The sequence below is a fragment of the Papaver somniferum genome, unplaced genomic scaffold (genome assembly GCF_003573695.1).
Source record: "Papaver somniferum cultivar HN1 unplaced genomic scaffold, ASM357369v1 unplaced-scaffold_10, whole genome shotgun sequence".
In the NCBI taxonomy this organism is placed as follows: Eukaryota; Viridiplantae; Streptophyta; class Magnoliopsida; order Ranunculales; family Papaveraceae; genus Papaver; species Papaver somniferum.
The window spans coordinates 2,744,458-2,771,740 of NW_020618825.1; the positions used below are offsets into that span (position 1 = coordinate 2,744,458).

General features: G+C 37.4%; 1 protein-coding gene and 2 pseudogenes across 1 annotated transcript; 2 read left to right on the forward strand and 1 right to left on the reverse strand.

Moving 5' to 3' along the window:
• Positions 1 to 5,639: 5,639 nt before the first annotated feature.
• On the forward strand, positions 5,640 to 9,738 carry LOC113326883 (annotated as a pseudogene).
• A 7,880-nt stretch (positions 9,739 to 17,618) lies between these two features.
• On the reverse strand, positions 17,619 to 19,472 carry LOC113326884 (probable S-adenosylmethionine-dependent methyltransferase At5g38780). The gene is made up of 3 exons (XM_026574549.1): positions 19,218 to 19,472; positions 18,044 to 18,706; positions 17,619 to 17,966 (listed from the first exon to the last, which is right to left on the reverse strand). Exons 1-3 carry the CDS (start codon positions 19,470 to 19,472, stop codon positions 17,619 to 17,621), a joined length of 1,266 nt encoding a protein of 421 aa, XP_026430334.1.
• Positions 19,473 to 21,197: 1,725 nt separating this feature from the next.
• Positions 21,198 to 23,010, forward strand: LOC113326885 (annotated as a pseudogene).
• The last annotated feature ends 4,273 nt before the right edge of the window (positions 23,011 to 27,283 follow it).

A 27,283-nucleotide genomic window follows, 5' to 3' on the forward strand; every position in this document is an offset into this window, starting at 1 on the left:
TATCTCTCTCTCTTGATTTGATTTCCTCAAACAGAAACTGCAAGTACTAATCAAATACAAGGAATAACTTGGATGGTACGAAAGACCAATATCCAAGGATCAATCAATGACAATCAACAACCAAAGGTTGGATTACTCTAATTGATGATCTAACACACAACCTGTATTATTTCAATTATAAAGATAAAACAACATAATGCGGAAACTGAAATAACACAAACACCAGAAATTTTGTTAACGAGGAAACCGCAAATGCAGAAAAACTCCGGGACCTAGTCCAGATTGAACACACACTGTATTAAGCCGCTACACACACTAGCCTACTCCAAGATAATTTCGGACTGGACTGTAGTTGAACCCCAATCAGTCTCCCACTGATCCAAGGTACAGTTATACTCCCTACGCCTCTGATCCCAGCAGGATACTGCGCACTTGATTCGCCTAGGTGATCTCACCCACAACTAAGATTTTCTACGACCCAAAATCACAGGCTTTGACAATAAACAAATCTGTCTCACTCAGACAAGTCTATCAAAGGATCAATCTGTCTCCCACAGAAAAACCCTAAAGTTTTTGTTCCGTCTTTTTATAATAATCAAGGTGAACAGGAACCAATTGATAATCCGGTCTTATATTCCCGAAGAACAGCCTAGATAAATCAATCACCTCACAACAATATTAATCGTATGGTAGCGAAACAAGATGTTGCGGAATCACAAACAATGAGACGAAGATGTTTGTGACTACTTGTTATATCTTGCCTATCTGAGATATTAATCTCAAGCCAATCAATCTGATTGTACTCGTACGATAGAAGATGCAAAATCAGATCACACAACTACGATAAAAGTAGTATCTGTCTGGCTTCACAATCCCAATGAAGTCTTTAAGTCGTTAACCTGGTTTTAGAAGAAGAAAACCAAAGGTTAAAGGAGAAATGACTCTCGCACGCAAACTAGTATCACACGTGAAGTGTGTGGATTAGTTTTGCAGAGTTGCTAGATGTCCCCTTATATAGTCTTTCAAATCAGGGTTTCGCTTTGGTCACAAAGAAAACAATATCCACCGTTAGAAAAAAACCTGATTTAGATTCAAGCTAATATTTCTCAACCGTTAGATCGAAAACTTAACTTGTCATACACAAATGAAATGCACGGTTCTAGGTTTTTTAACCGTACCCAAACGTGTACATTGTTGGTTCAACAATAGTTAACCAAAAGGTTATCCATATGAGCATTTCATACCAACCATATTCTTCTTCACCATAACTAGTTCAAATGACTCAAATGAACTAGTTAGAGAGTTGTTCAATTGCAAGGAAATCTTATGTACTACATAAGACACAATTGAAGCAAAGATGATTTGATTCACTCGAATCGGTTCATGAACTTTATAGCCACGGTTTGCAAATTGCATTCCTTAGTCTTTATAAGTTTAAGTTCAGAAATCATCTTCAGATATATAACCTTCTTAAGTTCGCACACTAGGTTCGTGGATTTAAGCAACCGGGTAGAGTTTACAAAATCCAGCAAAAAATCTCGGCAAAGACTTTCTGCCGGCTCGCGGACTGGGTTCGCGGACTGGTACTCACGCAACAAGTTTCTCAACTCCAGCAGAATTTCTCGGGATGAGAAGTTCGGCAGTTCGCGTACTTGGAAACAAACCATTCTTCTGTTTTCTCTTGATCAACAAAGTTCGCAAACCTTGGTTCAAGGGATAGGAATTATGCACATATGTGTTTCCACAACAATACCTATGTCCATCATTGGTTATGTAATCTAAACTCTCATTCCAACCATTGAAACATTCTTAGAGGACGTTATATAGTTGTTACACCATTTCTCGTCAAAGCAATTTTCAAAGTGATTGAAACATATCATGACTTTCTTCACTAGGTAAAGATAAACATGGTCGAAGCGAAACTCTTACCAACACATATTTCGAGATATAGATAGGCGAGGTATACTCGGCTCGAAATACCAAATGTGTATAATCTAATTCTATATATAGCATACGACTTTTTGTCTCAAGAAGTAGGAGATAGAGTAGATAGACTTTTGAGTGACAGATAAGTTCAAGTCTTCACATACCTTTTTGTCGAAAAGTTCCACCGGTTCCTTGAGTAGTTCTTATTCTTGTATGATGAATCGCCATGAAGTCCTTGAGCTCAACTACACTTTCTATCCTAGTCCGAGACTTAGCTATAGTAGACTAGAAATCAAGACTTATAGTTTTGATCACTAACATTGACAAACATGCTTGAGATAGCAACGCATGCGAGTTCTACCGATCAATGCTCTAACACCATCCATTTACATCATAACCGTCCATTTATTTTTTTTCTTAACATTTTTTTCCTTATAAATTTTTTATAAAAGTAAATATAAAAAATAAGCAGACATGTGAATGTGGAAGGGTGGTTGGAATCCCAGTATCAGACAGAGGAGGTTCAGGTTGGATTCACCTTAGCCTCATTTTTCTTTTTCAAAGTCAAGTTCTCATTTTACAACACTTGTAAAGGTTGTGAATACTGTTCAGAAAAAAATTCACAAATCTACCAATATTGTGAAGCCAGAAGGATGGTTGATGTCCTGTGCTAACACACAGTAGGCTTAGGTTCGAATCTCTACAAAAACATTTTTCTAAATCAATTTTTTTTTATCTTCAACAACCCTTATGTGTGTTGTTATACAGTTATTCACTACCTTTAAGATATGAGTTGTAAATTCTAAAGGTGGTCACTTCTCTTCGCAACCCTTTTCACACAAAACGTTGTGGTTTTTCGTTCTCGTCACTACTCTTTGGACCTCTTTCGCCCTAAGAGTTGGACGGTTTTTACTTTGACAACTTTTTCTTTGGAAAAAGTTGTAAAACATGCTACCTTTTACAACTTTAAAATTACGAGTTGTCAATCTACAGTTGTAGATTACTATTTTTCCCGTAGTGACCGTTGAGTCTCAACGGTTCTGATTTAGTGGACGTTTGAAACCTCAACAACTATATTTTCAGGCTACCCTATAACAGAGAACTACTTCTCCGTCATCCCTCATACCAAAATCAATTGATTATCTTCTTCATTGATTTTTTTCTTCTTCTTCACATAATTTTGTTCATACAAAATTATGTCACACTTTACTACAAAAGAAGATGAGGCACTAATTTATGGTTGGGTTATAGCAAGCGACGGTCCGATTAATGAAAAAGATAAAAAAGGTGCAATATTTTGGAGGAAGATTATTGAAGAGTAGAATAAAAGAATAGGCCCTAATGGTACCCAAAGAGATAAAAAGTCATTGCAAACAAGGTGCAACACATTGAGGACCGAAGTGAGAAATATGTTTCACATGTTAGGCCTTACTTCCAAAACAAACCTTCGAGGTTGAATGAACATGATTATGTAAGTACTTGAATTTTTTGTTGATGTTTTTTTTTTCCATTTTGATTTCTTTTTTGGTTTCTTTAAATTTTTCCTTTCATTCTTTGTCTAATACATTTTTTTCCCAGTATCATCGTGGACAACAGAATTATGAAGCAGAGTTGGGAAGACTTTGGAAGCACGAATCGGTTTTCCAGATCCTGAAGACCTATCAACCCGACTACAACCTAGTGGTGAATAATGATGATGGAGCTGGTATTTCCACTCAACCTACTCAACAGACTCAAGCTACTCAAAACAATGAAGCTGATACTAAGGATGAAGATTTGGAAAATATGGCAAGGTTTGGTAGCTCCTCATCTACTCATAATTCTCAAACCTCAGACATACCTCGTAAAAAGACGCTATTTCGAACAAACAGATGACGTTAGAAGTGGAGGGAGAGATCAAGCAAAGAAAAGGGCCCGTGAGGCTAAAACATCACAGAAAACAGATGAAAAGAATGGATAAACTCATCGAACTTCTTAAAAACGCACAAGCACAAAGGGTTGCCAAGTATAAAATAGAGGAAGAGTACCTGACAAAGAACATGGAAAACTCTTCAATATTGTCACAAACACAACAAAAAGAAGCTGACATGAAGATCCTACGCCAAAACTTGAATGAATTAGAGGATTGGGAGAAACCCCTCTACAAAATATGGAAGAACGAGATTTTGGCCCGTCATGATTGCCACTTATCCCCTAAATTAAAGTGATATATTAATAATAATTTAAGTTATTTAAAAATAGGATTTCAATTTTAATGTACTTTTTTATGTTTTAAGTTATTTAAGCTATTTAGAAGTAGGATTTCAATTTCAATGTACTTTTTTATGTTTTAAGTTATTTTAATTTTAATGTTTTTTTTTTAATTTCTTCAAAAAACATTATAACCTTGTGTTTGCAATGTAATGCAAGATTTCCCTTACTTTGGTAAATTTTCAAATTTTGAAACATTGTAACCATTGGAAAAAATTGCCAAACATTTGACGAACATTTAGAAAATCAAATTTTGAAAGAAAAAAAAGCCGTTGGTGATGTGGAGGAGGTGTAAGAAAAAAAAAGGTCAAGCGCTGAATTGTGCAGCGCCAGCCTTTAGCGCTGAACAGAACAGCGCCCAGGCAAGCGCTGAATAGTTCAACGCTGATGCCCTGAATATTCGCCTAGCGTTGAATCGTTCAGCGTAGAGATCACTTTTTCAGCGCTGAATCATTCAGCGTTTCAATCTCGCTGCTAGTTGAACTGCGAGCATATGCTAGGAAAGAAAACTAGTGTTAATTTTTAGACCACACTTTTTTTTTTGAATTACAACACTTCACTGCCAATCTACCAGCTCAATCTAGTTCATAAGACTCAATCTTACCATAATAACGCGGCCAATTTTTAGTACATATTAGCGCGTCCAGTTTGCCAAGCCGGGCATCGCAAATGGGTGGGTTAGCCAACGTTTTACTTTTTGGAGATATACGGCAGTGATGAAAAAATGTCTTACACAAACTTCGAAAAATATGCTTTGTTAAGCGGGAAGAAAGAGAAAACATTACACTACCCAGTCTCTTCATCTCCTCTCTCTCTCTTTTCAAAACCCCAAAACAAAAAGCAGAAGAAAAGAATCCCCCAAGTATTTTCATGGAGATAGACAAGGTCCTGGAGCCTAGTTAGCAATTCGGGATTCGGTAAACGTACGGAACGGCAAACGTACGAGTATTATACGGTTTTGTAAAATCCAAATTCGGTCCAAAATTCGGTCAACGGAACGTGATTCGTCATTAATTCGGAACGGCATACGCACGTGTATAATTCGATTTGTAAATGTGAGTTCGGCTATGAAAATTCGGTATCTATATATAACAAATAATTTGTATTTATAAGGTCATAGACCAATTTTTATGCATGCGTGAGTTATTTAAGGAAAAAATAAACTCAATATGATGATATTAATAATATATACATCATTGGTTATCCAAGAGGACGTCGTATGGTGGTTTAGATGCTTGGTTAGTGAGTTTGAGATCTCTCACCTTCACCTTCAAATTTGTTCAGTCGTTTTTGTTTCATAAAAATTACAACACGTCTAATATTCGGTTGTATATGCTCGGGAGGCAGTAAAGCCCAAAAAATGGAGTCTTTGAAAAGTAAAAGCTAAAGAATTTATGGCGAATTAAGCGGACGTATCATTCGGGATACGTAAAATTCGTGAACGATTCGCGAATAATCCGGGAATGCCACATAATACGCAACTTGGGTTCCGAGTTGCAAACGTACGCGAATAAGACGGTAAAATTCGTGATACGGAAAAATTCGCAAATGATTCGAGAATCATTCGCGAACTTACTAACTAGGTCCTGGAGGTGGCACAATTAGTTCATCATCAGTCGATCAGCAAAAAACAAAAACGAGCTCATCATCCAAGAGTTGGGCTGGTTTACGATGATGGAATGTGTCAGCATTCTGACCCTAAATTTGAGATTCATCCTGAGAAACCAGATAGGATCAAAGCTGTTTGGGCATACCTGCAATCTCAGGGAATTACTCAGAGGTATATGAAAATGAAACCCTAGCTAGTTAATTTCTTTATGACATTTGTTTTTGCATGTGCTAATTTATCGAATTGTACTCGATATAAGTTTGATGATTATCTGATTGGGTCGAATGTTAGAATCTAGGGTTCAACGGGTTCAACTATAATGATTCCTGGGCTTATTATTGTCTTTCCAATTCTCAATTTTTACAGATGTCTGGTAATGAAAGCTAAAGAAGCTGAAGATAGAAAAATTACATTAGTTCATAAACAGAAATATGTTGATTTGATAAAGAAATTAAATTCTAAGTCTGATTCTCGAAAGAGAAAGATCGCTTCGAGGTTTGACGGTATATATCTCAACAAAGGATCTTCACAATCGGCTTATCTCGCTGCTGGTGCCGTTATTGAGGCAATTCTTTTTTTTTTATTTACATTAATGAGTTTTTGAACTTTTTGTTGCAAAGTTTGGGTTCCTTCAGGAGTGATTGAGTGATTGATTGTCTCTCACATAGGATTCATTTGTAAAAAACTGACTTGCTATATAATTTTAAATAGGTTTCTGAGAAAATTGCTAAAGGAGAGTTGGATTATGCTGTTGCTATTGTTCGACCTCCTGGGCATCATGCAGAAGCAGATAAAGCCATGGGGTTTTGTATCTTCAACAATGTGGCTATTGCAGCGAGTGTTCTCGTAAATGATAAAGTATGGAATAGGTTTCATATATAGTTACAGTTATACCTACCTTTCAGTATAAATTCCTCCTTAGTCAGATGAATCTAGTTTCATTTTTTGCTTATTTAGTCAGTTTGATTATTTTGTTTATTTGCAGCCAGAATTGGGTATTTCCAAGATATTAATTGTTGATTGGGATGTCCATCATGGTAATGGTACTCAGAAAATGTTCTGGCAAGATCCTCGGGTGTTGGTATTTAATGTTCATAGGTATAGAGAATTTAGGGGCAGTTTTTATTCATATTCTCAGACACCGTTTTTGAACCTCATTAGCTTCTGCTGGCTTGTGCAGGCACGACTTTGGAAAATTTTATCCATTCACGAATGATGGTTCTCATTCTATGATTGGTGAAGGATCAGGTACAGGGTATAATGTTAATGTACCGTGGGAGCAAGGAGAGTGTGGTGATGCTGATTACTTTGCTGTTTGGGATCATATCTTAATTCCAATTACTAAGGCTTTCAATCCAGATATGATCCTAATTTCTGGTGGATTTGATGCTGGTGATGTGCTGGGCTATGTCTCTTGCCTCTTACCTGACTGCATTTTTAAATTTCTAATCTCCTCTTATGTTGTTTACTACCCTTTCCGTGAATCTATTGAGGAAGTGTATGTTCTTCGCAAGATCATTAGTATCTTAAAATAGCGTCGCAGAACAATCTGACCTTCACCGTTTACATTTTATTTAGGTCATTTCACCCTGCAAGCTTGCGTTATAATTCGTTGGTTTTGAGGACATATATCTACATATGAAATTATTAGTATTATACGTAATGAATGGCTTGCTAGTTACTTTCTTTTTTACTTTGTACCAACTTTTGACTTGTGATCCACTCCACAGAACAGCTGCTGGTGATACCATGGGGGGTTGTTCTGTTACACCAAACGGCTATTCTGTGCTGATGAAAAAGGTTGAAATTTTAAAAGACACAACGCTCGTTCTAATGAATGTTGTGCTTTAGCTCTGTTAAATGTACTCCATCTTCATTTTGAACACTAGTTACGGAATTAACTTTAAAAAACTGCTCTTGTCCACTTTATCCAGTTGATGCCATTTGCTCGTGGAAGAATTATGATGGCCTTGGAGGGAGGATACAATTTTAGAATCTTTGTCGAATTCTGTCCTTGCTTGTGTGGAAGCCTTACTAGAGAACAAACCTATAATTGGATCTACTAAGGCTGAGGCCTCCCCGTTGGAGTCGACTAGGCGTGTAATAGAAGCTGTAAAATATTTTTGGACCCTTTGGCTTCCTTATTCTTCTGTGTTTTTTCAGTTTATTTTTATTTCCATTTCATTATGTCTTTTCCCCCTTGGTTATTTCTTTGCAGCTCACTGTATTTACTTGCTGATTTTTGGATGTTCTGTTTTTAGGTTTGTAGAGAAGTGAGCAGACACTGGCCAATGCTTAGTGATGAGCTGCCAAATATCATTAAGAATAAGAGGACATTTTTATCTGAGGTAGTTTATTTTTTCTATCTAGTTGTCTATTCATTGTTTTTAGATAAGAACAATGTAGTTACTGAGAAACCTAGTACCTAATTATCCCAACAAGATCGAACAGCCCAAAATAGAAGAGCATGAAGAATAATGAACATGCTAATGTAAAATGTGAAGAACATGCTAACAGTTATACCCTAAAAATGGAAAAGGTATAGGCTCTCCTTTAGAACGTAGTACACAGATCAGCATACAAATAACCCATGCATCTGTCAGGCACAACAGACTATCTATAGTATTCGTCAACCCTTTGATGGCAAACACGTGTACTTTCCTGTCTTCCCTTCCAAGTTCGTATGTACAACCCGTAAAATGTTCATAAAGACGCTTTCTTCTTCGTGCCAAATTCTAGGTACTTTGCTAGTTATACATTTTTCTGCTTGTAGATATATTTCTGACGCCTGTTAATGTTCATTCTTCTCTCCTCTTTCCCCTTCTCTTTTTTATTTTTAGGAAATGGGCAAGCATGGGCGTCTCAGATCCAAGGATGGTACCAACAACGCCAAGTTAAAGGGCAACAACACTGCTGTGTCATCCAGTAACTTAGGTATTTCCCTTTGTCCTGGGGATCAGAGTGCTGAAATTTTGGAAGATTTGTGCGCTGTGATTTCTCCTCGTCTTGTCAGTTCAGTCCCCGACTTTCAACCCTTTCTCGAACGTAGTGCCATCCACGGTAATGAGCCGTATGTTCTGGTTCGTGGCTTTTGGGTTCCGCCATCACATAGTGAGTTGTAGGCCACAATAGCTTACGATCATGGTCACATGCCGAACTATGCCGTTTGTCATGACATCAACATTTTGCTTGTCTCTACTCATAGTTTGTTGGACACTGCTGCCGCTATGTCCGAGGTTAATATCATTCCTTCAGTGGAAGAAATGAGGGAGTGGAAGCAGCTGATAGATGTTTCTAAGCTCATGGGTTTCAACATAGATTGGATGGAGGACCTCTGGGAGGAGATCGGCGCTAAAACTAATACTCGGGTAACCCAGTTTCTTCAGATTATTGCAAATTCTCGTGAACAGATCAAACAGTGTGAAGCACACCTCAAATCCCGTGTCGCGGCCCATCAACAAGCTGTGAAGGAAGCCGCTGACATCTATGAGAAAATTCAGCAGGTAAAAAATAACATGGCCACTGAGGAGCTCCTGATACTTGATTTGGAAGAGGAACTCCACTCTGTACCATGAAGACATCCTTGGCTACTTTTTTCTTCTCAGGGTTTGGTGGTGATGTGGTTTGGAATTTTAGTTGTATCCCGTTGATCTTGTTCTAGTATAGTATCAAATTTCATCATGAATCCCTCTTCTCAGGAAGGAAATTTCCTCACATTTTTGGTCTGAATCAGTTTGAGAGCCTTGAAGATGAAGTGATCGAATTCTCAACTGTCTGGATTGAAGCAAAAAAAAAAGAGTGTTTGTGAATTTCTCAAAAACATTTATTCTATGCTAAGCCGTACTCTTTGAATTTCTTAGCTATTCAGCTACCCCAAAACATCTTATTAGCTTTTGATGGAGTGTAATTCTTCCTTCCCATCAGAAAATGCGAGCTTTGCTGTGTCAGCTGATCTCATCTCTTGCACTGTGAACTTTTCATATAATATACTAGTATATTTTGATTAGGTGATTTTTGTGGCTGAATTGGAGTTTTAACTCTCACTGTCCTGGCTATCCTCCCAAATCTTGTCCCTATTTGCTTGAAGGGTTCCGTTCCCGATGCTTTTACCTGGAGGGAGGAAGTCTAACTGTCCGGTATTGAAGCAAAAAGAAGTGTGTGAATTTCTCAAAGGGATATTTAGATTTTGGGTCTCAACTTTGTGACCAGCTTTGAGTTTGGGTCCTGTGAAAATTTTAATTAGAGTTTGGGTCTCAGGACTATCATTGACCGCGTTGACAGTTATGAAACTGGTTAAAAGAGGAAAAGACCAACTAAATCTAACGTTTCTTTTTATTTACTAACTATATCTACCGTTTACACGTGTGTGGAGGAGAACTGCCCAAGAATCGACGGTTCAAGATAAATTTTTTTTTTTGACCCAACTATATATCGATTCATTGTTTTTTCTAGGGTTTTTTTGCTACGCTCAACACGATTTCTGGAGGAGATTCATTGTTTGATTAATCTGATTTTTTTGCTACGCTCAACACGATTTCTGCAGTGTGGTCTTATTATTGTCGTTGTACAAGATTTCTGCAGTTGATTTATTGTTTGATTAATCTGATTTGAGGTAAGTTAAAAAGTTTCATTTTTGGGGTTTTGTAGACCCATTGATTTGGGTTTTTTTCTGGGTTGTTCTGATTGATGTCTATGAATTTTAGGACAGGAATACTAATTTAAACGATGAATTTTGTTTTTCACTTTGTCTTTTAGGGTTTTGTTCTGTTCAAGTATTTCTTTAGATTTTCCTTTTGATTATTTTTCTGCTTTTGTCGAGTGATGTTTAAATAAAGAAAGGGTACATGGAATAGTTAATTCACTGATGGAAGAGTTTTATTGTGGTCCTTGTTTTGCCTTTAATAATTTCTGTGAACTGTAAAGAAAGGAAAAGGATTTTTTCCTGTGTTGTTGTACAGTGGTTGTTTATCAATTACTGAAAATTGACTTCACGGTAGAAAGAAAAAAAACTGTTCCAGTAACAGGGCTAAACTATTGTGGTTGTAGTTATTGTGTGTTGTTGAGTCATTGTTGGGTAACTAATGCAAGTATGTGTGGGTATTAAAATGCAGGTACCATGGATGACTTGTTTAGATATTATCCCACTAGAGGTGGATATCTTGTTGGAAAATATAAAAGAGCCGAGCATCCTAATTTGGAGAAAATGCCTGACTATAAACCAGAACAGGACTTGGACTTCCTTCCTATTTTGTACCCCAATAAAACTGCAACACAAGGCAGCTGTCAAGTTGAGTCAAGCAAAACTGGAAGTCAAGCATCTGGTGTTGTAGACCCATTGCAAAGTAATGAAGTTTTTTCACAGGTTGATGATGATGAACTATTTGCTAGTACATACAATACTAGTGAGACAGTCAATATAGAGGAACAAGATATACCTGATGAAGACTACGATAGTGAAGATGTGGAACTCTTACATGAACCAGAGATAAATGATGATGAAGAGATTGATCTCACTGGTAAAATTCAAGAAACGTTAAATTCAACCCTTGAATTCAAGGAGTTCGTTGAAGATACACAGAAGATTGATGGCGACTTCAAGTTATCTGAAAAGCAAGAATTTGTGGAGAAGCTATTTGTTGGGCAGCAATGGTTGAGCAAACAACATTGCAGGGATTATTTGAAGGATCTAGCAGTTGACATGAATTATTGTATGGTACAAAAAAAGAACAAGGAAAAGATTCAATCATACAGATGCAAGGATGAAACTTGTGAATGGAAGATTTACTGCTCTGTACTACCTGATGGGCAAACATTTGAATGCAAAGCAGGTTAGTAACTCGAATTTGCTTCTATTTTACATTTATAAGCTTGACATACTTCTTTATTTCATGTTATCTTGTTGTTTTTGAATTTCATGAGTATCCTGTATTGACTTGTAGAGATGGTCCTACTTTTGAGATTGACTTTGTGGTGTTCAAAATTTCAGGTCATTTCATTCACACCTGTGAGTCTATACATGGGCTCAATCATCCATTAGCCAATGCAAGATGGGTGGCCAAGGTGATGTTGGAATGCTACAAGGCCCATCCTAACTACAAGCCCAGGGACTTTATAACTGAGGTGCAGAAAAATCATAAAGTTGATATTTCTTATTTTACTGCATGGCATGCTTTCCATTTGTGTAATGAGAAAATTATGGGTAGTTACGAAGAAGGTTATTCTTTATTTCCTGCTCTATGTGATCAAATTAAGAGAGAGAATAGCAGGAACATAGTTAAATTGAAAACAGACCCTGTAACCGGGAGATTTGTGTCATTATGTATTTCATACAGGGTGTCTTTAGATGGGTTTTTGAAAAATAGACCTATACTAGGACTAGATGGATGTCATCTAAATGGTAAATATGGTGGTGTATTGTTGGCAATCACATCTCTTGATGGCAACAATGGTTTATTTCCCATTGCGATATACATTTGTCAGTCAGAGTGTAAAGAAAGTTGGATAGATTTTCTGAGTATAATGGCTGAAGAGTTAAAGCAACATCCAATGGCTCTGACTTTCATTAGTGATAGACAAAAGGGGCTGATTGAAGGTGTTTCAAGAAATTTTAGTGATGTAAATCACAGTCATAGGTACTGTTTTAGACATCTTTACAAGAATTTTAAGAAATCACATCCTGGTAAGAACCTAGAGTTTATTGTATGGAGAGCAGCAAGGTCATTCTCTGAAGTAGGTCATAAAATTTGGATGGACAGACTTAAAGAGGCAAAGCCTTCTGCACCAGAGTGGTTTGACAGAGAACCAGTTGAGACATGGGCAAGATGTTATTTTGATAGGTCATCAAAGTGTGAGCATGTTACGTCTAACTTCTGCGAAGCCTTCAACTCATGGATTCTGGATTACAGGAAGATGTCTGTATGTAAGTTGGTGCAAAAATTTCATTTACTTATGATGCGAATATTCTTTGATAGAGAAAAAGTGGGTGAGGAGAGGTGGTGCAAATTCACCAACACCAGCTACTGCATCAAATTCTGCATCAAATTCAACTACGACATCAGCTCGAGGTGGTGGTACCAGAAAGAGGAGAGGTGGTGCAACAACATCAGCTCCAACATCAACTACTGTTGCACCTTCTTCAGTTGTCACTGCATCAACTTCAACTACACTAGCAGAACAAGGTCATGCAAAAAGAGGAAGAGGTGGTAGGGGTAGCAGAGGCGGAAGAGGAGTTTCTACTGCACCAGTTGAACCTGTTGTTCAAGTTCAAGCATCTACAACTGTTGCCTTTGGAAGAGGAGTTGCTACTACCAATGCAAGAGGTGGTATACCAAGAGGAAGGGGATCTAGATCCAATGCAAGGGTAAGGCTTGTGCATAGAAGACATGGCGAGATTGTTGGTTTTGGTATATTACAAGCTGAACCGCCAACACTGCGTAGAGAACCAACATTAGCTCAGGTAACATTTAGGCTCAATTTATTCCCGTTTGTCATTCTTTACAACTTGTAGTTTCTTGTTGCTTGTCATTTTTTTGTAATTTACAATTTCTTGTTACTCAATGTTTTAGGTATTCAATACTGGCAGAGGGGGTGGCAGAGTGGGTCGCGGAGGAGGTGGCCTAGTGACAAGGGGTGGAGGTATATTTTCATCATCATATGGAAGGGGAAGTAGGAGGTTCATGGACTGGTTTGGCACACCAGAGCAGTGGTCCAATGATGAAAACTAAATGCATCAGGCTTGTTTAAGCTCTTCGTAGTCTTTTATTTAGCATACAAGTTAGTTTCTTTTGCAGACATCTTACTATGGGATAAAGGCGAAACATTGTCATCTTTCTTTTGAGAATATGAACAAGTTGTAGTGACAAACAAGTTGGGTACTATTGAATCTGATAACTCTTGGTTTATGAATGCAACTTACCTCTGGTTCTTGTATTCATGTGTTCTTCATTTTATATTTGTGGACATATATGTTGATGTGTGAAATTGTGAGCTTAAATCTGTCCGCAGGTGTAAAGTTGATGTGTGAAAAATGGTTGAAACCTGGTTTGTGCAGAGGTTTGAGGTTGGGTGCAACAGTCAGGTAACAGATGAATAATCCAGACCGTTGGTGTACATCTATTCTGCACCGTCAGATGCGTTTCAGGAGATACTAAATAACACGTGTGTTTCACATGTTTGACGGCAACTTACGCCGTTAAGTAAATATAAATTAATTTTAATTATAATAATTTTTTTAACTGTCAAGACGGTCAATGACGGTCCTGAGACCCAAACTCTAATTAAAATTTTCACAAGACCCAAAACTCAAAGTTGGTCACAAAGTTGAGACCCAAAGTTTAGTTGTCCCTTTCTCAAAAACATTTATTTTATGCATGAGGAGGGATCCGTAACATCCGTTGACAGCGTCCTTTTTAACAAGTTTTGACAGGCCCACACCAGTCGTTGGATGACCAAACAAACCTCACGCATAGACGGCCGACAATTTTCGATTTAGATTCGGGTTACCGGGTACTGCCATGTGATTAGATGTCCTTTTTCTTCTTTTAGACGTAGATCAAGTTTCTTTCTCTTATCCAACTCCCAAACACAGAAGATTCAAGATTGATCCATATGCATTCCTTATGCTTGAATGATATTGTGATCAATCATCCAGTTAAAGTAAGGATGTGAATTGAATAGATAATCATTAAACTACAATTCCTACAAGATTGCCATTAACGGAAAAGGGGTATTTTTGTTACTCATATGATATAAACGCCGATCAGCAAAAGAACAGAGGAGGTATGGTCTACCAGTAATCAATCAACCCACTGAATATTTCATTTTGAGGTTTCGTTGTCACTTATTAAACAGGAACGCGGTGAATTTCAATCAAAATCGCTTAGATCTCATTTAAGATATATACCATGGTCCATGGTTTCACGAAGAACAGTCGAAACATGGCTGCAACGTAATCGAAAAATATTTGATTATCTACCGTGATTTTTACTGTGATTGTAAAACAATTTATTCTTACCAAAACATAAAAAACAGTCTACATGCCCAACCTTTATTCGATTTGAAACTACGGAGAACAGTGAGAGAAGAAGCAGACCAGTGAGAGAAAAAGAGGAGAGAAACGAACTTACGATATGAAAATTCAAAACCATCAGATTTCATTACGTATACCCGATGATCCATATTTAGGTGAAACTTTTTTGACCGTCTATGAACGAGATTTGTTTGGTCATCCAACGGCTGGCATGAGCCTGTCAAAACTTGTTAAAAAGGAGGCTGTCAAGGGATCGCTCCTCTTTATGCAGTAAGCGATACTCTTTGAATTTTCTTAGCTATTCAAGGCGAACCTTTCTTTTGAATCAACCTCGGTATGGCGATAGTTATCCTTGATCTAAGCTCAAACGTTCCGAGGCCGAGTATGGCATGGCTGTGCTGTGTGCCACGGTAAGCTCTTTCTCTCTTTTAGCTTTGGCATAACCAAGTTTTAAGGATTTAAAGAAAAATAAAAAAGTAGATAAGCTCTTTCTGCAGGCCAGAAGCTAAAACCGCAAAAGCAAAGAACAAAAATTAATGAGAATTTTGAATCTGACGTGAATCGAAAATGCAACCTTCGGATCTGGAGTCAGCCGCGTTACCATTGAGCCACGGATCCAATTGTATTGTTCTTCCTATAACTTACTACCTCACAGTTCTCTCATTACATGAAAGATTGGATTATGATCCAGAAATAGGTTTGTGAAGGTTTTTGACAAGTCTTGCTAACATTCAAAGGGAGATGGAACAAGATAAGTTGCGAGAGCAAAATAGTCTAATGGAGATGTTATCTTTAAGTTAAGACGCAAGTGGTCTGTCTGTAAGCGGCTTACCTTACATTTAAGTGGCTCACTGTATACCTTGTTTTTTTTTTGGTAAAACAAGAAGCACAACCGATTAACCCTACACAGCTAGGGATGAAAATTTTGATTCTTCACAAATTGAATGGCGACAATTCTGAAAGACGTTTTTTTTTTCTTTTTTGGGGACTAGGCTAATTAATTTGGGCCTACATTGCGGGACAATTTTTTTTTCTATTAAGAGATGAAACTACCAATTTACCCTCTATCAAATACTAATACTATAAATGTATCCCCATTAAATCCTAATAATTAATAAAACTAAAAACTAAAATCAAAATCGTTAAAGTAAAAACTTAAATCAAAATCAAATTCATAATTTCCATCTCCATCTCCAACTAAAAACTTTAATCAAAATCAAATGGCACGAATCAAGTACTTTTCTAGCAACCCAATCCCCTAAATTAGGTTTTAACAACATGCAATCACTCAAAATTCGATTTTTTTGAAATCAAAGTGTTCTGGGTTTACCAGAATCGGCCTATGTTAATGTCCACATAGCCCAATTCTGGTATGGAAGAGATAATTTTTTTTTCTGTATATTTCTTGGGTTAGAATCGGATTACATGTATGTCCACATAACCCGATTGTGCCAACAATCGGATTATTTAAGGGTCCACATAAACCGATAGTTATTGATCTTCCCCAAAATAGGTAGATATGGTACACCTACATAATCCGATTCATTAACCATGTTTGAATTGTTTGCACAAATCTTGAAATTTTTATATTTATATTGTAGAGCATGAAATTTTGAAATGAACGCAAAAAGAATGAGGTCATTCCGACATCGGACGAAGAAGTTATCAGCAAAACAGTCGAAGAAATTAATGCCCAGATTTACAATCGGTTTACTGGGTATTTATGTAAACCGATTCTGGCGAAAAAAATGACAGAAAAACAAAATCTTGAATTTTACAGCCGGTCTAGGTTCTAAGTATTATAAACCGATTCTTACAATCAGTTTATGTGAGCATGAACATCCACCGATTTTGGGCAAGTTATTAGAATTTTTTTTTTTTTTTTCATGTTTTGATGAAAATTAAGATTAGTTAATTTGTAGTTTAATTTGATTGAAAATCAATTAATCATCCAGTTGACATTAATTAATCAAGGGGTAAATTAATCATTTTTTACTATTAGTATTTTTTTTGTTTCATCTGTATCTGATACATATCCAACACCCTCTTCGAATATCAAAATGATGTTGTAAAAGATGTGTAATAATATACTAACTATTAGTTTTGGTTTTATGCGGTGAAAGTTAACAGCCCAATCAACCTACCATCGGCAGTTTGCAACTCTAGAAAATCTCTTAAAAACTACTAAAAGATACCCATTCTGTTTCTGAAAGAAAAAAGATACTTTCATTTTTTTCGATTTGGCCTATTTTTAGGCTAAAATAAAAAAAATGAAAGTATCTCTTTTCCAAAAGCAGAGGGAGTATATTCAATATGGAGGCCTAAAAAGAGTTGTTCTTTTTTTTTTACAAGAAATACAGACAGATGTTTGTTTGATATAATCATCTCCAGTGATACAGATGTCAGTTGATTGTAATGTGAGGTAAATAGCGGAGACGAATGAATAAACTTAAACATGATTGCTAATGGAAATGGAGTGTACCGGTTTGCCGTGAAGCTTTTAGCCTCATGATATCATAGTAACAGAAATGGGAAATCTTTAAGAAAGGGAATCTCGCATTAAGAAAGCTTACAGCAACACACTATTAATACACACTTACAAGGACATCGCAAACAACACACTCACTCATTCGCACATAAACGTGCCCAGAGAACACTTGCTCAACACAAATTGAAAATACACACCAGTGTTGAGCACACACTTACACGGTTATACCTGTCAGCAGACTCACTGCATCTTTTTGAACTGGCACAAATAAATAACGCCCAGATTATTAGATTGTGCCAATTGAGCCAGCGATCCTTCTAATTAACTACCTTGCGTTTGAGAAGAACAAACAACATAATACTTTTGGGAGATCGTAAGATGTGGTTGACCTCTTCTAGTTTGTTAAGGTAGTGATGCTCAAAAAGTTCATCTTTGATCTCACTTCCGAAGTGCGATTCTATAACCCCTTCAGTCACAGCTCTTACATGATCGTAGTAATATGACGATGTAACAGTACCATTTTTCGCCGGATTGAGAAACGGTATTTCCTCCATTCTTTCCATGCTGAAACTTTCATTTCTCGTGAATAACTTTTCAGCTTCTTCTGGGAATGCTGTGTGCATTGGCAAGTTGAACGAATCAATTTTAGCTTCACTAACTTTACTCTGAAAATATTTAAGGTTAGAACGTCAGATACATGACTCTTATAAAAACAATTTTTAGCAATATTATTGCTTCTTACCAATTTAGCCATGTCCATGAGACAAGATCCCAGAAGATCAAAGAGTATCCCAATTGTACAGAGAGAAGGTGAGGTCCCATTTGGAATGGCCGGAAATACCAGCATGAGTAACCCGCCACCCACAATCTCTTCAGCACGTGCTTCCAGGAAGATTTCCATGTCCTTGGCATACTGAGCTGAATAGGCTTTTACAACCTCCATTCCAGAGTCTCTGTAATGAATCCTACCTTTATTATAAGCTGTAGAATTGATATTAATTACCTCACTAGGTACTTCAGACAGCCAATGTAGCGCGTATGAGCTGTGAATGACATGAACGGAATCTCGAGGAAATAAACGGGTATAAAAAGAACCAGGTACACCCGCAGCCAAGTACTGCCTTTCTGGTGGGAGAGATGTAAAGAGGGTGTTGAAATCATTTGTTGCATGGTCATTGAAGAAGACATGATATTCATGAGGGGTACTTTCCCCATTTGTGAATGACTTGCAAGAATATTTGAGATTGACGGCTTGGATTATGTTTTGACTTGCTGTGAAAGTATTGGGGCCGACGGAACACCCCAAATCTGCTACAAGAAAAGCTTTTGGTGCTGAGGCATGGATATCTAGTTTATGGTCAATACCTTCCTCGATCATAACTTGGCATGCATCGAGAACAAATTTCTGCCAAAAGGTAATCATGAATTAGTTTCAAAAATGGCCCAGTTCTTTAATTACAACTACTTCAAGAAATAAGGAATATAGCATTATATACAAGTATAAAACAACCGCTGCATGATGTATTAGAAGAACAGAAAAGAGATCCACCAAATATCTCTGGGTGTTGTTTGCAACATTTTGACTTGTACAATGTACATGATGAACTTCTAGTCGAATTATTCTACAAGTTGCAAGATTTCCTTCGAGTCCAAGGCCAAGCTAGCAAAATCTTGTCGTAATGTCGTTTATGTTAAAAACCATTCGAAATCTTGTCTACACAGCAAAAAAAAAAAAAAGTCCGTTTAAGAGGCAAACTTCGAGGAATCGGGGTCATGTAGCATTTTCGCAACCCAAAGCTGCAAGGAAGAAAGATATTGGCAGTACAGTACTAAAGACTACTGTCATACTAAAACATACAAATAAAAGAAATTACTAGAAATTAAATTCAGCTAAGATAAATGAATAATTTTGATACCTGTATATCACAGTTCTTAGTGTAGCTGTAAAGACCATCTCCACCATTCATTGGGATGGCCATTATAGCTGCAGCACTTGTTTGGGTTCTTTGGAGGGAACCAAACCGTAAAAGTTTTGAAGCAAAATACAACTTCAAGACTGATGAGGACCTGGTAATTGAGATTAAGTCTTTAGTTCTTAGTTGGGCAGCAGCTGCGGGGAAGAAGGTGCATCTGAACCTTGCAAGTTCAGTGCGTAACACTTGGGAATCCATTTTTATGTAACGGTCTTTGTTTTTCTGTTTTCTGTTTGCCACCCCTTGTAGCTTCTTGTAATTTTTCCTTATCTAATAATATCTTCCTTTTCGATCAAAAAAAAGAAAGTATGTAATATGATATACATACATTATCAGATAGATGACAATGTCGTGGACTCGTGGTCTATTTATAAAGATGATAATGTACTTAGGTTAATTGAAAATATTTCTTTGGGAAACTGTATTTGAAAATATAGTAATAAAAAATGGTGAAAGAAATTTGGGTAGGTCGAAATTTGTAATAGGAAAGTTGATTCTGGGTGGTCGCACTACTATGAAGGTAATTAGTGCGGATATCGACGCAAACTGATCTACGAGATGGGCATGTTGCGGCGCGCGTGAATAAGTGGTATGGAAACAACTCCCATTTTCCACAAACATTTGCGTACGTCACAATAAAAAAATGTCAAAATCTACCTACCTAGGAAAGTAGAATCAGGGTGGTCACACTCACAGAGAAAAAATTTGAATGGTGCCTGTTGGATATTGTTGGCAAGTTTCATAGTGAGTATGTTAAAGTCTTCGGGCGTCCAACTCAAAACGAGTTGGTAATGACTGGAGTGGTCCTTCCATATTATATTTTAAGTTAATTAAGTGGATTATAGTGATGTGGGATTATTGTCCTTTCACACGCTCCCTCACGTGTAAGGCCAGTCACTGGGCCTCACACGTGGACCTACATACGAGTTACCAAAGCGGATTATAACGATGTGGGACTATTATCCTTTCACATGCCCCCTCACGTGTAAGGCCAGTCACTAGGCCTCACACGTGGACCTACGTACGAGTTACCAGTCCATCGGTAACAAGTGTACACAGATGAGTGACTAAATCAGGGGATAACACCTCGGCCAGTATCGGCACTGGCCTACACCCCGGGTGTACAAGTGACTAAACAGGTTAAACACTTCGACCAGTAACTCGGCCTACATTCGGTGTACGCAGATCTGGGTCTGGGATTTGGCTCTGATACTATGTTAAAGTCTTCGGGCGTCCAACTCAAAACCAATTAACAATGAGTGGAGCTGCCTTTCCATATTATATTTTAAGTTAATTAAGCGGATTATAGCGGCGTGGGACTATTGTCCTTTCACAGAGTGTGACCACCTCATTCTTTCCTAGCTAAGTAGATTTTGAATTTTTAATTGTGACCTAATCAAATTTCTCTATTCCCATGCTGGCATATCTGTGGAAAATTGGAGCTGTTTCCATACCACTTGCTTCCCGTCGAAACACGCCCATCTCGTTAATCAAGATGCCGCTTAGTACCCATATCCTCCCTAGCTAATTAAGGGTGAACTTCATAGTGCTCTCAATGTGATGGTGAGCGTGCCCATCCGGAATCTACTTTCCTAGCACGTAGGTGGGTTTTGACATTTTTGATTGTGACCTACCCAAATTTCTTTATCCCCATTTGCATGTCTGTGGGAAATTTGAGTTGCCTTTTGGAATTGTAGAGACTCTTGGAGTTGTCATTTAGATAGAATTTGACATGGCGATGACATGGGTTACAGATAATGAGAACGAATGAACCTAAATTCGGCCTATAAAAGGAGGTCTTTGTAACACGATTCTTATCACCAAACAAACAGTCTTTTGCTTCTCGAAACTAGTCGATAAGTTCATTATTAGTTACTACAGTCCTCACCATTCTATCCTTCTCTTGTTCATCTCCACCATTCCATGGATCTGACGATCTTCAACCACCAACCCTTTCACCACCCATTAGCGAGTATTGCAAGCATCTTAGCTTTGCTCTCCTTCTTCTATTATCTATGGGTCGTTATTATAAGGCCAAGGAATAACATAATCAACAGAGTTAATTCTGACAAACCGGAAGTATTACCAGCTTCGGTGCCTGAAGTTGCAGGTGCATGGCCCGTAGTAGGTCACCTTCCTCAGTAGGATCCGTACCTCTATTCAAAACCCTTGCAGACATGTCTGATAATTACGGACCAATTTTCATGGTACGATTTGGTATGCATCCAACCCTAGTTGTGAGCAGTTGGGAGATGTGTAAAGAATGCTTCACAACCAACGACAGATTCCTCGCAGGTCGTCCATCTGGTGCTGCAGGCAAGTACCTCACCGACGGCTTGTTTGGTTTTTCTACCTATGGTTCATACTGGCGAGAGATGCGTAAGATCTCTACCCTCCAGCTACTCTCGCACAGGCGTCTCGAGTTGCTCAACATGTCCCTTACTTGGAGATCAGCAACTACATGAAACAGCTACACGGACGCTGCATGAAAAGCCAAAACCAAAACAAAGAAGGTTCGGTTAAAGTTGACATGTCCCAAGTATTTGGAGAGCTAACCTTGAACGTTGTCATGAAGTTAATTATAGGAAAATCCCTATTTGCCAACAACGCCGGCGACCATGAAGAGGAACAAGAAGGTCAAAAGCTGTACGAGACTATCTTAGAGTTCTTCCAACTAGGAGGGGTTTCGGTTGCATCTGACGTTCTTCCATTTCTTGGGTGGCTGGATGTAGATGGAAAAAAGAAACAAATGAAGAGGGTAGCGAAAGAGATGGACTTAATTGCTTCAAGATGGCTCGAAGAGCATCGACAGAAGAAAAGGCTACAAACACAAACAGTACTACTATCCAGTGCAGAAGGAGGAGGCAATGATCATGATGATGCGAATGACTTCATGGACGTGCTGATATCAATTCTTGATGAAGGAAACGATGATTTGTTCTTCGGTTACAATCGGGACACCGTCATCAAAGCCAACTGTCTGGTATGTAATTAACTCTTATGTATAAGCCATTAATTATTTCATATAGATTGCACAAATAGTACATCTCTTTTCATTGGATAATTCTTTTTAAAAGACGGTAATGTTAATTTCCAGAACCTAATCCTTGGGGGATCAGACACCACATCAATTACGTTGACATGGATTCTCTCATTACTACTCACCCATCCGAATGTCCTAAGAAAGGCGCAAGATGAGCTTGACAACGTAGTTGGCAAGGAAAGAAACGTGGAGGCGCGAGACATAAAAAACCTCATTTACCTCCAGGCAATTCTCAAGGAAACACTCCGGTTATACCCCTCTGCTCCACTCTCTGTAATGCATGAAGCTATTGAAGACTGCACTATAGGCGGGTATAAAGTGAGTACTGGCACCCGTCTATCGGTCCACTCGTGGAAACTGCACCGTGACCCTCGAGTGTGGTCTAACCCGTTAGAGTTTAATCCGGAAAGATTTCTTCCACAGCCTGACGGTGGTGCAGGTGAAAAAGCGAGCAAGGACTTTTGGGGTCAAGATTTTGAGTATCTACCATTTGGATCAGGAAGAAGGATGTGCCCAGGATTCAACTTCGCCTGCCAGATAGTTCACATGGTGCTTGCTCGTCTACTTCATGCATTCGTTTTCAACACAATTGGATTGGCAATAAACATGACGGAAAGTCCAGGGTTAACCATGCCCAAACTAACACCACTTGAAGTTCACCTTCACCCACGTCTTCCTATCACATTGTACTAGATTTAGTAAAGGGTGTGTTTGGATATGCGGAAACGCCCGATTAAGTTCTGCAGAAAAGAAAAGTAATTAAGTTTTGAATGAATTGTATTACAGTACGAGTACTAGATGATTATAACGTGAAATGTTCTTTCTGTATTTCAGTCAACTTTCAGTTTTTAATATTTTGTTTCCAGCTCTTGACCCATATCTTGAGGGTTTATTCATTCAATCTCAACCCATTAATCACGGGTTTCCTTAAAATCTTTGGAAATCAGTATTCAGTAAAAAAAAAAAGTCTTTTTAATAATCTAATATATCTACATTTAGATCATAATCCAGGATCTCCAAGATCTTGTTGTCCGCATCTTGCTCTGATCTTATGAGCATATATTCTTTAAATAGTTAGTTAATCATTATACTACCAACTAAATCAACTTTGCATCTTTATGAAAGATGTACGTGTTATCATGTCTCATCTTTTTTGGGATATATTCATCTTAATCACAATCCATTCTCTATGGATTTTCTCGGAACTTTTCCGAAATCAGTTTTTTTTCCAGAAAACCCTCTTCAACAGTTACACGTCTATCACTATATGTCAGTGACTAACTGTTATTTCTTCTAAACAAACACTTTCTCTGAGTTTTTAACCATCTGTTGGGGATTTATTTATACATCACAATCCATTCACAATGGGGTTTCCTGAAAATCTTTTCGAAACTAGTTTTGATTCACGAAAACTCTTTTAACGTCCATCTGTGTTCCTCAACTGGACGTATCTTATACTAGTTGTAACTGGTTCATTATGCCTTGTTCATTCGACATTATCATTTGAACAATCAAATTAATTTTATTAGTTTGAGCAACTAATAATTAATGTACTACATCAAGTATTTCTTTCCTGCTCTCAAGTTGATGGTTTTCCATCTCTAACCATTTTGGTTTCACCTTAGGGTTTGTGTTATTAAAAAATGTCTACACCCACAGGCTTAATACTGATCAGTTTGTGATCATATTCAAAACAAGTCTCTCCCTGAGGAATAGGAGATGCAAAATAAAACGGATGATTGATCAACTTTTCACATCCTAGCTCCTATGTTTATGAGCTAATTCATTCTCCAAAATTTTAATTGATCACCTTCTGTTAATTAACACGGTAGATCATGCCTGTGTTTTAACATGTCATTATTATATCATCTGAATCAAGGCCAAGTAGCCGATCTGATAGCTATGACATATTCGTTCTTTGGATTTTTATTCAAAAATGTAGTAGTTCAACTGCTGATTCATCATCTACCATTCTCGTACACGATCTGTGGAAGAATTTGAATTTTCCATATTTCTCATCATCCGATCTCAAGGGCTGTTACATGGGTCATTTCAAGTCCAAGTTCCATGGCTAATAATCATCGACGGTTCACGGATACAGAGTTCTGTTCAACAATTTTCAAGTTGCACACTTCAAAACATTCCGTGTCCAACTTGAGGGGGTATTGGAATATTAGAGTTTGACACACAAGTAGCCGAGGTTAAAGTCCAGTGAAGGTCCGAGGCAACACAAGCAGTCAAGACACGTACTGAAAAAGAGGATAAAGCAATCTAACTACCGTGGACTTAATCAAGAAGTGGACTTAATCAAGATAAGTGAAGAGAAGCTTCCAAGATACGCTGTAATCCAAGTTGTTATCTACATATGCTTCTTATCGTGTAATTAGTCAACATCACTTATATTTTACCACTCTATAAATATGAGTGTATGAGTGTTCTAATGTAACAGAGATTATCCCAGAATGATCAAACATATGGAGATCAATAATAATTCTCCCTTCGGGGATTTGTCCGTGGATGTAGGCGTTAGTGCCGAACCACGTTAAGATCTTGTGTTCTTATTGTCTTTAATCAGTCTCTCTGATCGATCTATGAACCCTCGATACCCATATTTATTAGAATACGAGAGATCTCAAAATAGTTAGCTCATTGAAAATCTTGCCAACACCATTAATGATCTCAACTGAAGTCATAGGCGAGGAGGTAACATCGATTAGAAGCTATTAAGGTCATGGTGGAACGGTTCTACTTGAGTCCGAACCCATAAAGTTAAATATAGTGGACTTGTTCCAGCCCTTGTTTCATTCAAAACCCTAGTTTTTCACTACACCAGATATTAGAAGCTGAAAAGGAAGAACAAGAGGAGAAAGCATTTCATGAGAAGAGCTCTACCTCACGAAATCAACCAGCATCTTTATGTAAGTGTATTTGCAAGATTTGGTTTGCCCAAATTTTCAAGCCTTTGATTTGATAAAATTGCACCTTCAATTACTCCATCGGACTCTAATGTGATTCACTAGCATTATCATTGTATACATCGCATCACTAGAAGTTGATTCTGTGTTGAAATGGATTATTCATCTAAATCATTAGATTTTTCTGTTCAATTTTTTGGTTATTGCTATGGTTCTATGAGGTTTCTTAGTTCATTGAAACCCATCCACTGAAGAATACAAAATAAATGATTTCTCCACTGCTTGTCAAAGAACATTTACATAAGCTTGTCAAAGAACGTTTTGATGGTCTTGAAATAAGTATCAAGTATAACACACTAACAAGATTAAAAGGGATGAATAAAAAATGGGTCGGCAAAGGAAAGTATCACCCTGTTGTGTTGGGGACAGTAATGAATGTAGAATTGAAACAAAAGGGGTTCAAAAATGAAGAAGGTTGTATTCACTACTAGATCAGAGTGGGTGTGTGTGACAATAGAAGCCTATAAGAAGATCAAAGTTGACTACTTGACATCCAGGTGTACTTAACGTTACCACTTGCTCTCATCAATGTTGTTTAAACTGTGCTCATCACAAGGACTCTCTGAAAGTGGAAACGTCTACTCAGTTTCAGGTATGGCTGGTCCAGTAATCTCCATCATAGTAAATTCAGTTTCAAACCTCCACCTGAATTTTGCATCTCTTTAAGTGCTGTTAATTAATTGTATTTGTTGCAGAGCTACTGATGTTTGGGTATTTTTTGACTTTTTGGAAAATTCCTCTTTAGTTGAGTTCTCGCCGTTTTATGTATTGGTAGTGATATAAACAATAGAACCTGTAAATTTCCTAACCCTTTCCTCATCTCAAATACGAACGATTTTGTTATTGATCATTTTAAAACCACTTTTTAGAATTGATTCGTCTTTTGGCCTGAAATTTTATTCAAATAGGTGTTTAGAACAAAGTGTTAGCGTCTAGAATTGAGAGTTTTGGTGCTCCGCGTAGTTTCTTTCGATTTATTTATGTTACTGTTGTATCTTGGCTAAACTTCCATTTTCTCTTGCACCATTGACCGGATGTTAAAGTTTTCAGGAAAGAGGAGTACTTCGCCTTAATACATTTGTGGCATTAGTTTTGTTGTTGTCTGTAATTTTCTTGTGCAAATCTCATTAAATGGGAAGATTATCATTCACATAAATTGTGTATAAGTGGGGTTATACATAAAGTGTTTGCCAAGTTGTCCTAAACCAGTTCTGTGTATAACTTGGAGAATATAAAAGATGGGGGTTGTATGCTATATCGGAATCAGTATTTGAGTAATTTGTTACCGATTGCTTTACACTTTAGATGATTGATGTTGCCGTAGACAATCTTTAATTGTTAAGTGTCATGGTGCAATATTGGTTATATCTAACTTACAATTTGATTATCTAATTGTTACTGTTGTGGTGTAGTCTGTAAACACTGTGTTCAATGCTTGAGTGTTGTTTTAATCATGAATCAGTAATCTTTTCATCAATTGGTTGTCTTACTGATTTCATCTTTTTTCAGAAAAAACAATGACGGACGAAAGCAGCACCAATGTTGAGAGCTTCACCAACCCTCCGAATGTTCCTAACAATGGTAGAATCAACACCAAGTGTGCCAGTGATTCAAACATTGATCCTGGTTCCTGCAAGACAGTTACTTCCTCTCATCCTCATCTAGAGAAGCCTGAGAAGTTTAATGGACTTGTTGATTGTTGGAAAACGATTAATAAATTCTTTTCTTTTTTTAAAGTTTTGATAAAAAATTATAATTTATTGTTTTATTTTGTGAATGAAACTTTTTAGTCCCACATTGTGGAGTTTCCAATTTTTAGTAGTTTTAAGAAACTATGTAAACTTTTTAGTCCTACATCGGGGAGTTTTTCTTCGTAAGTTGTATTTGTCAATTATATAAACAAATTCACTACTTTTGTAAAATCTATGAGAAAGGGGTTGGTCTATATTTAGAGGGACCCCCAAGGGAAACAAATATTTTATATTGTTTTC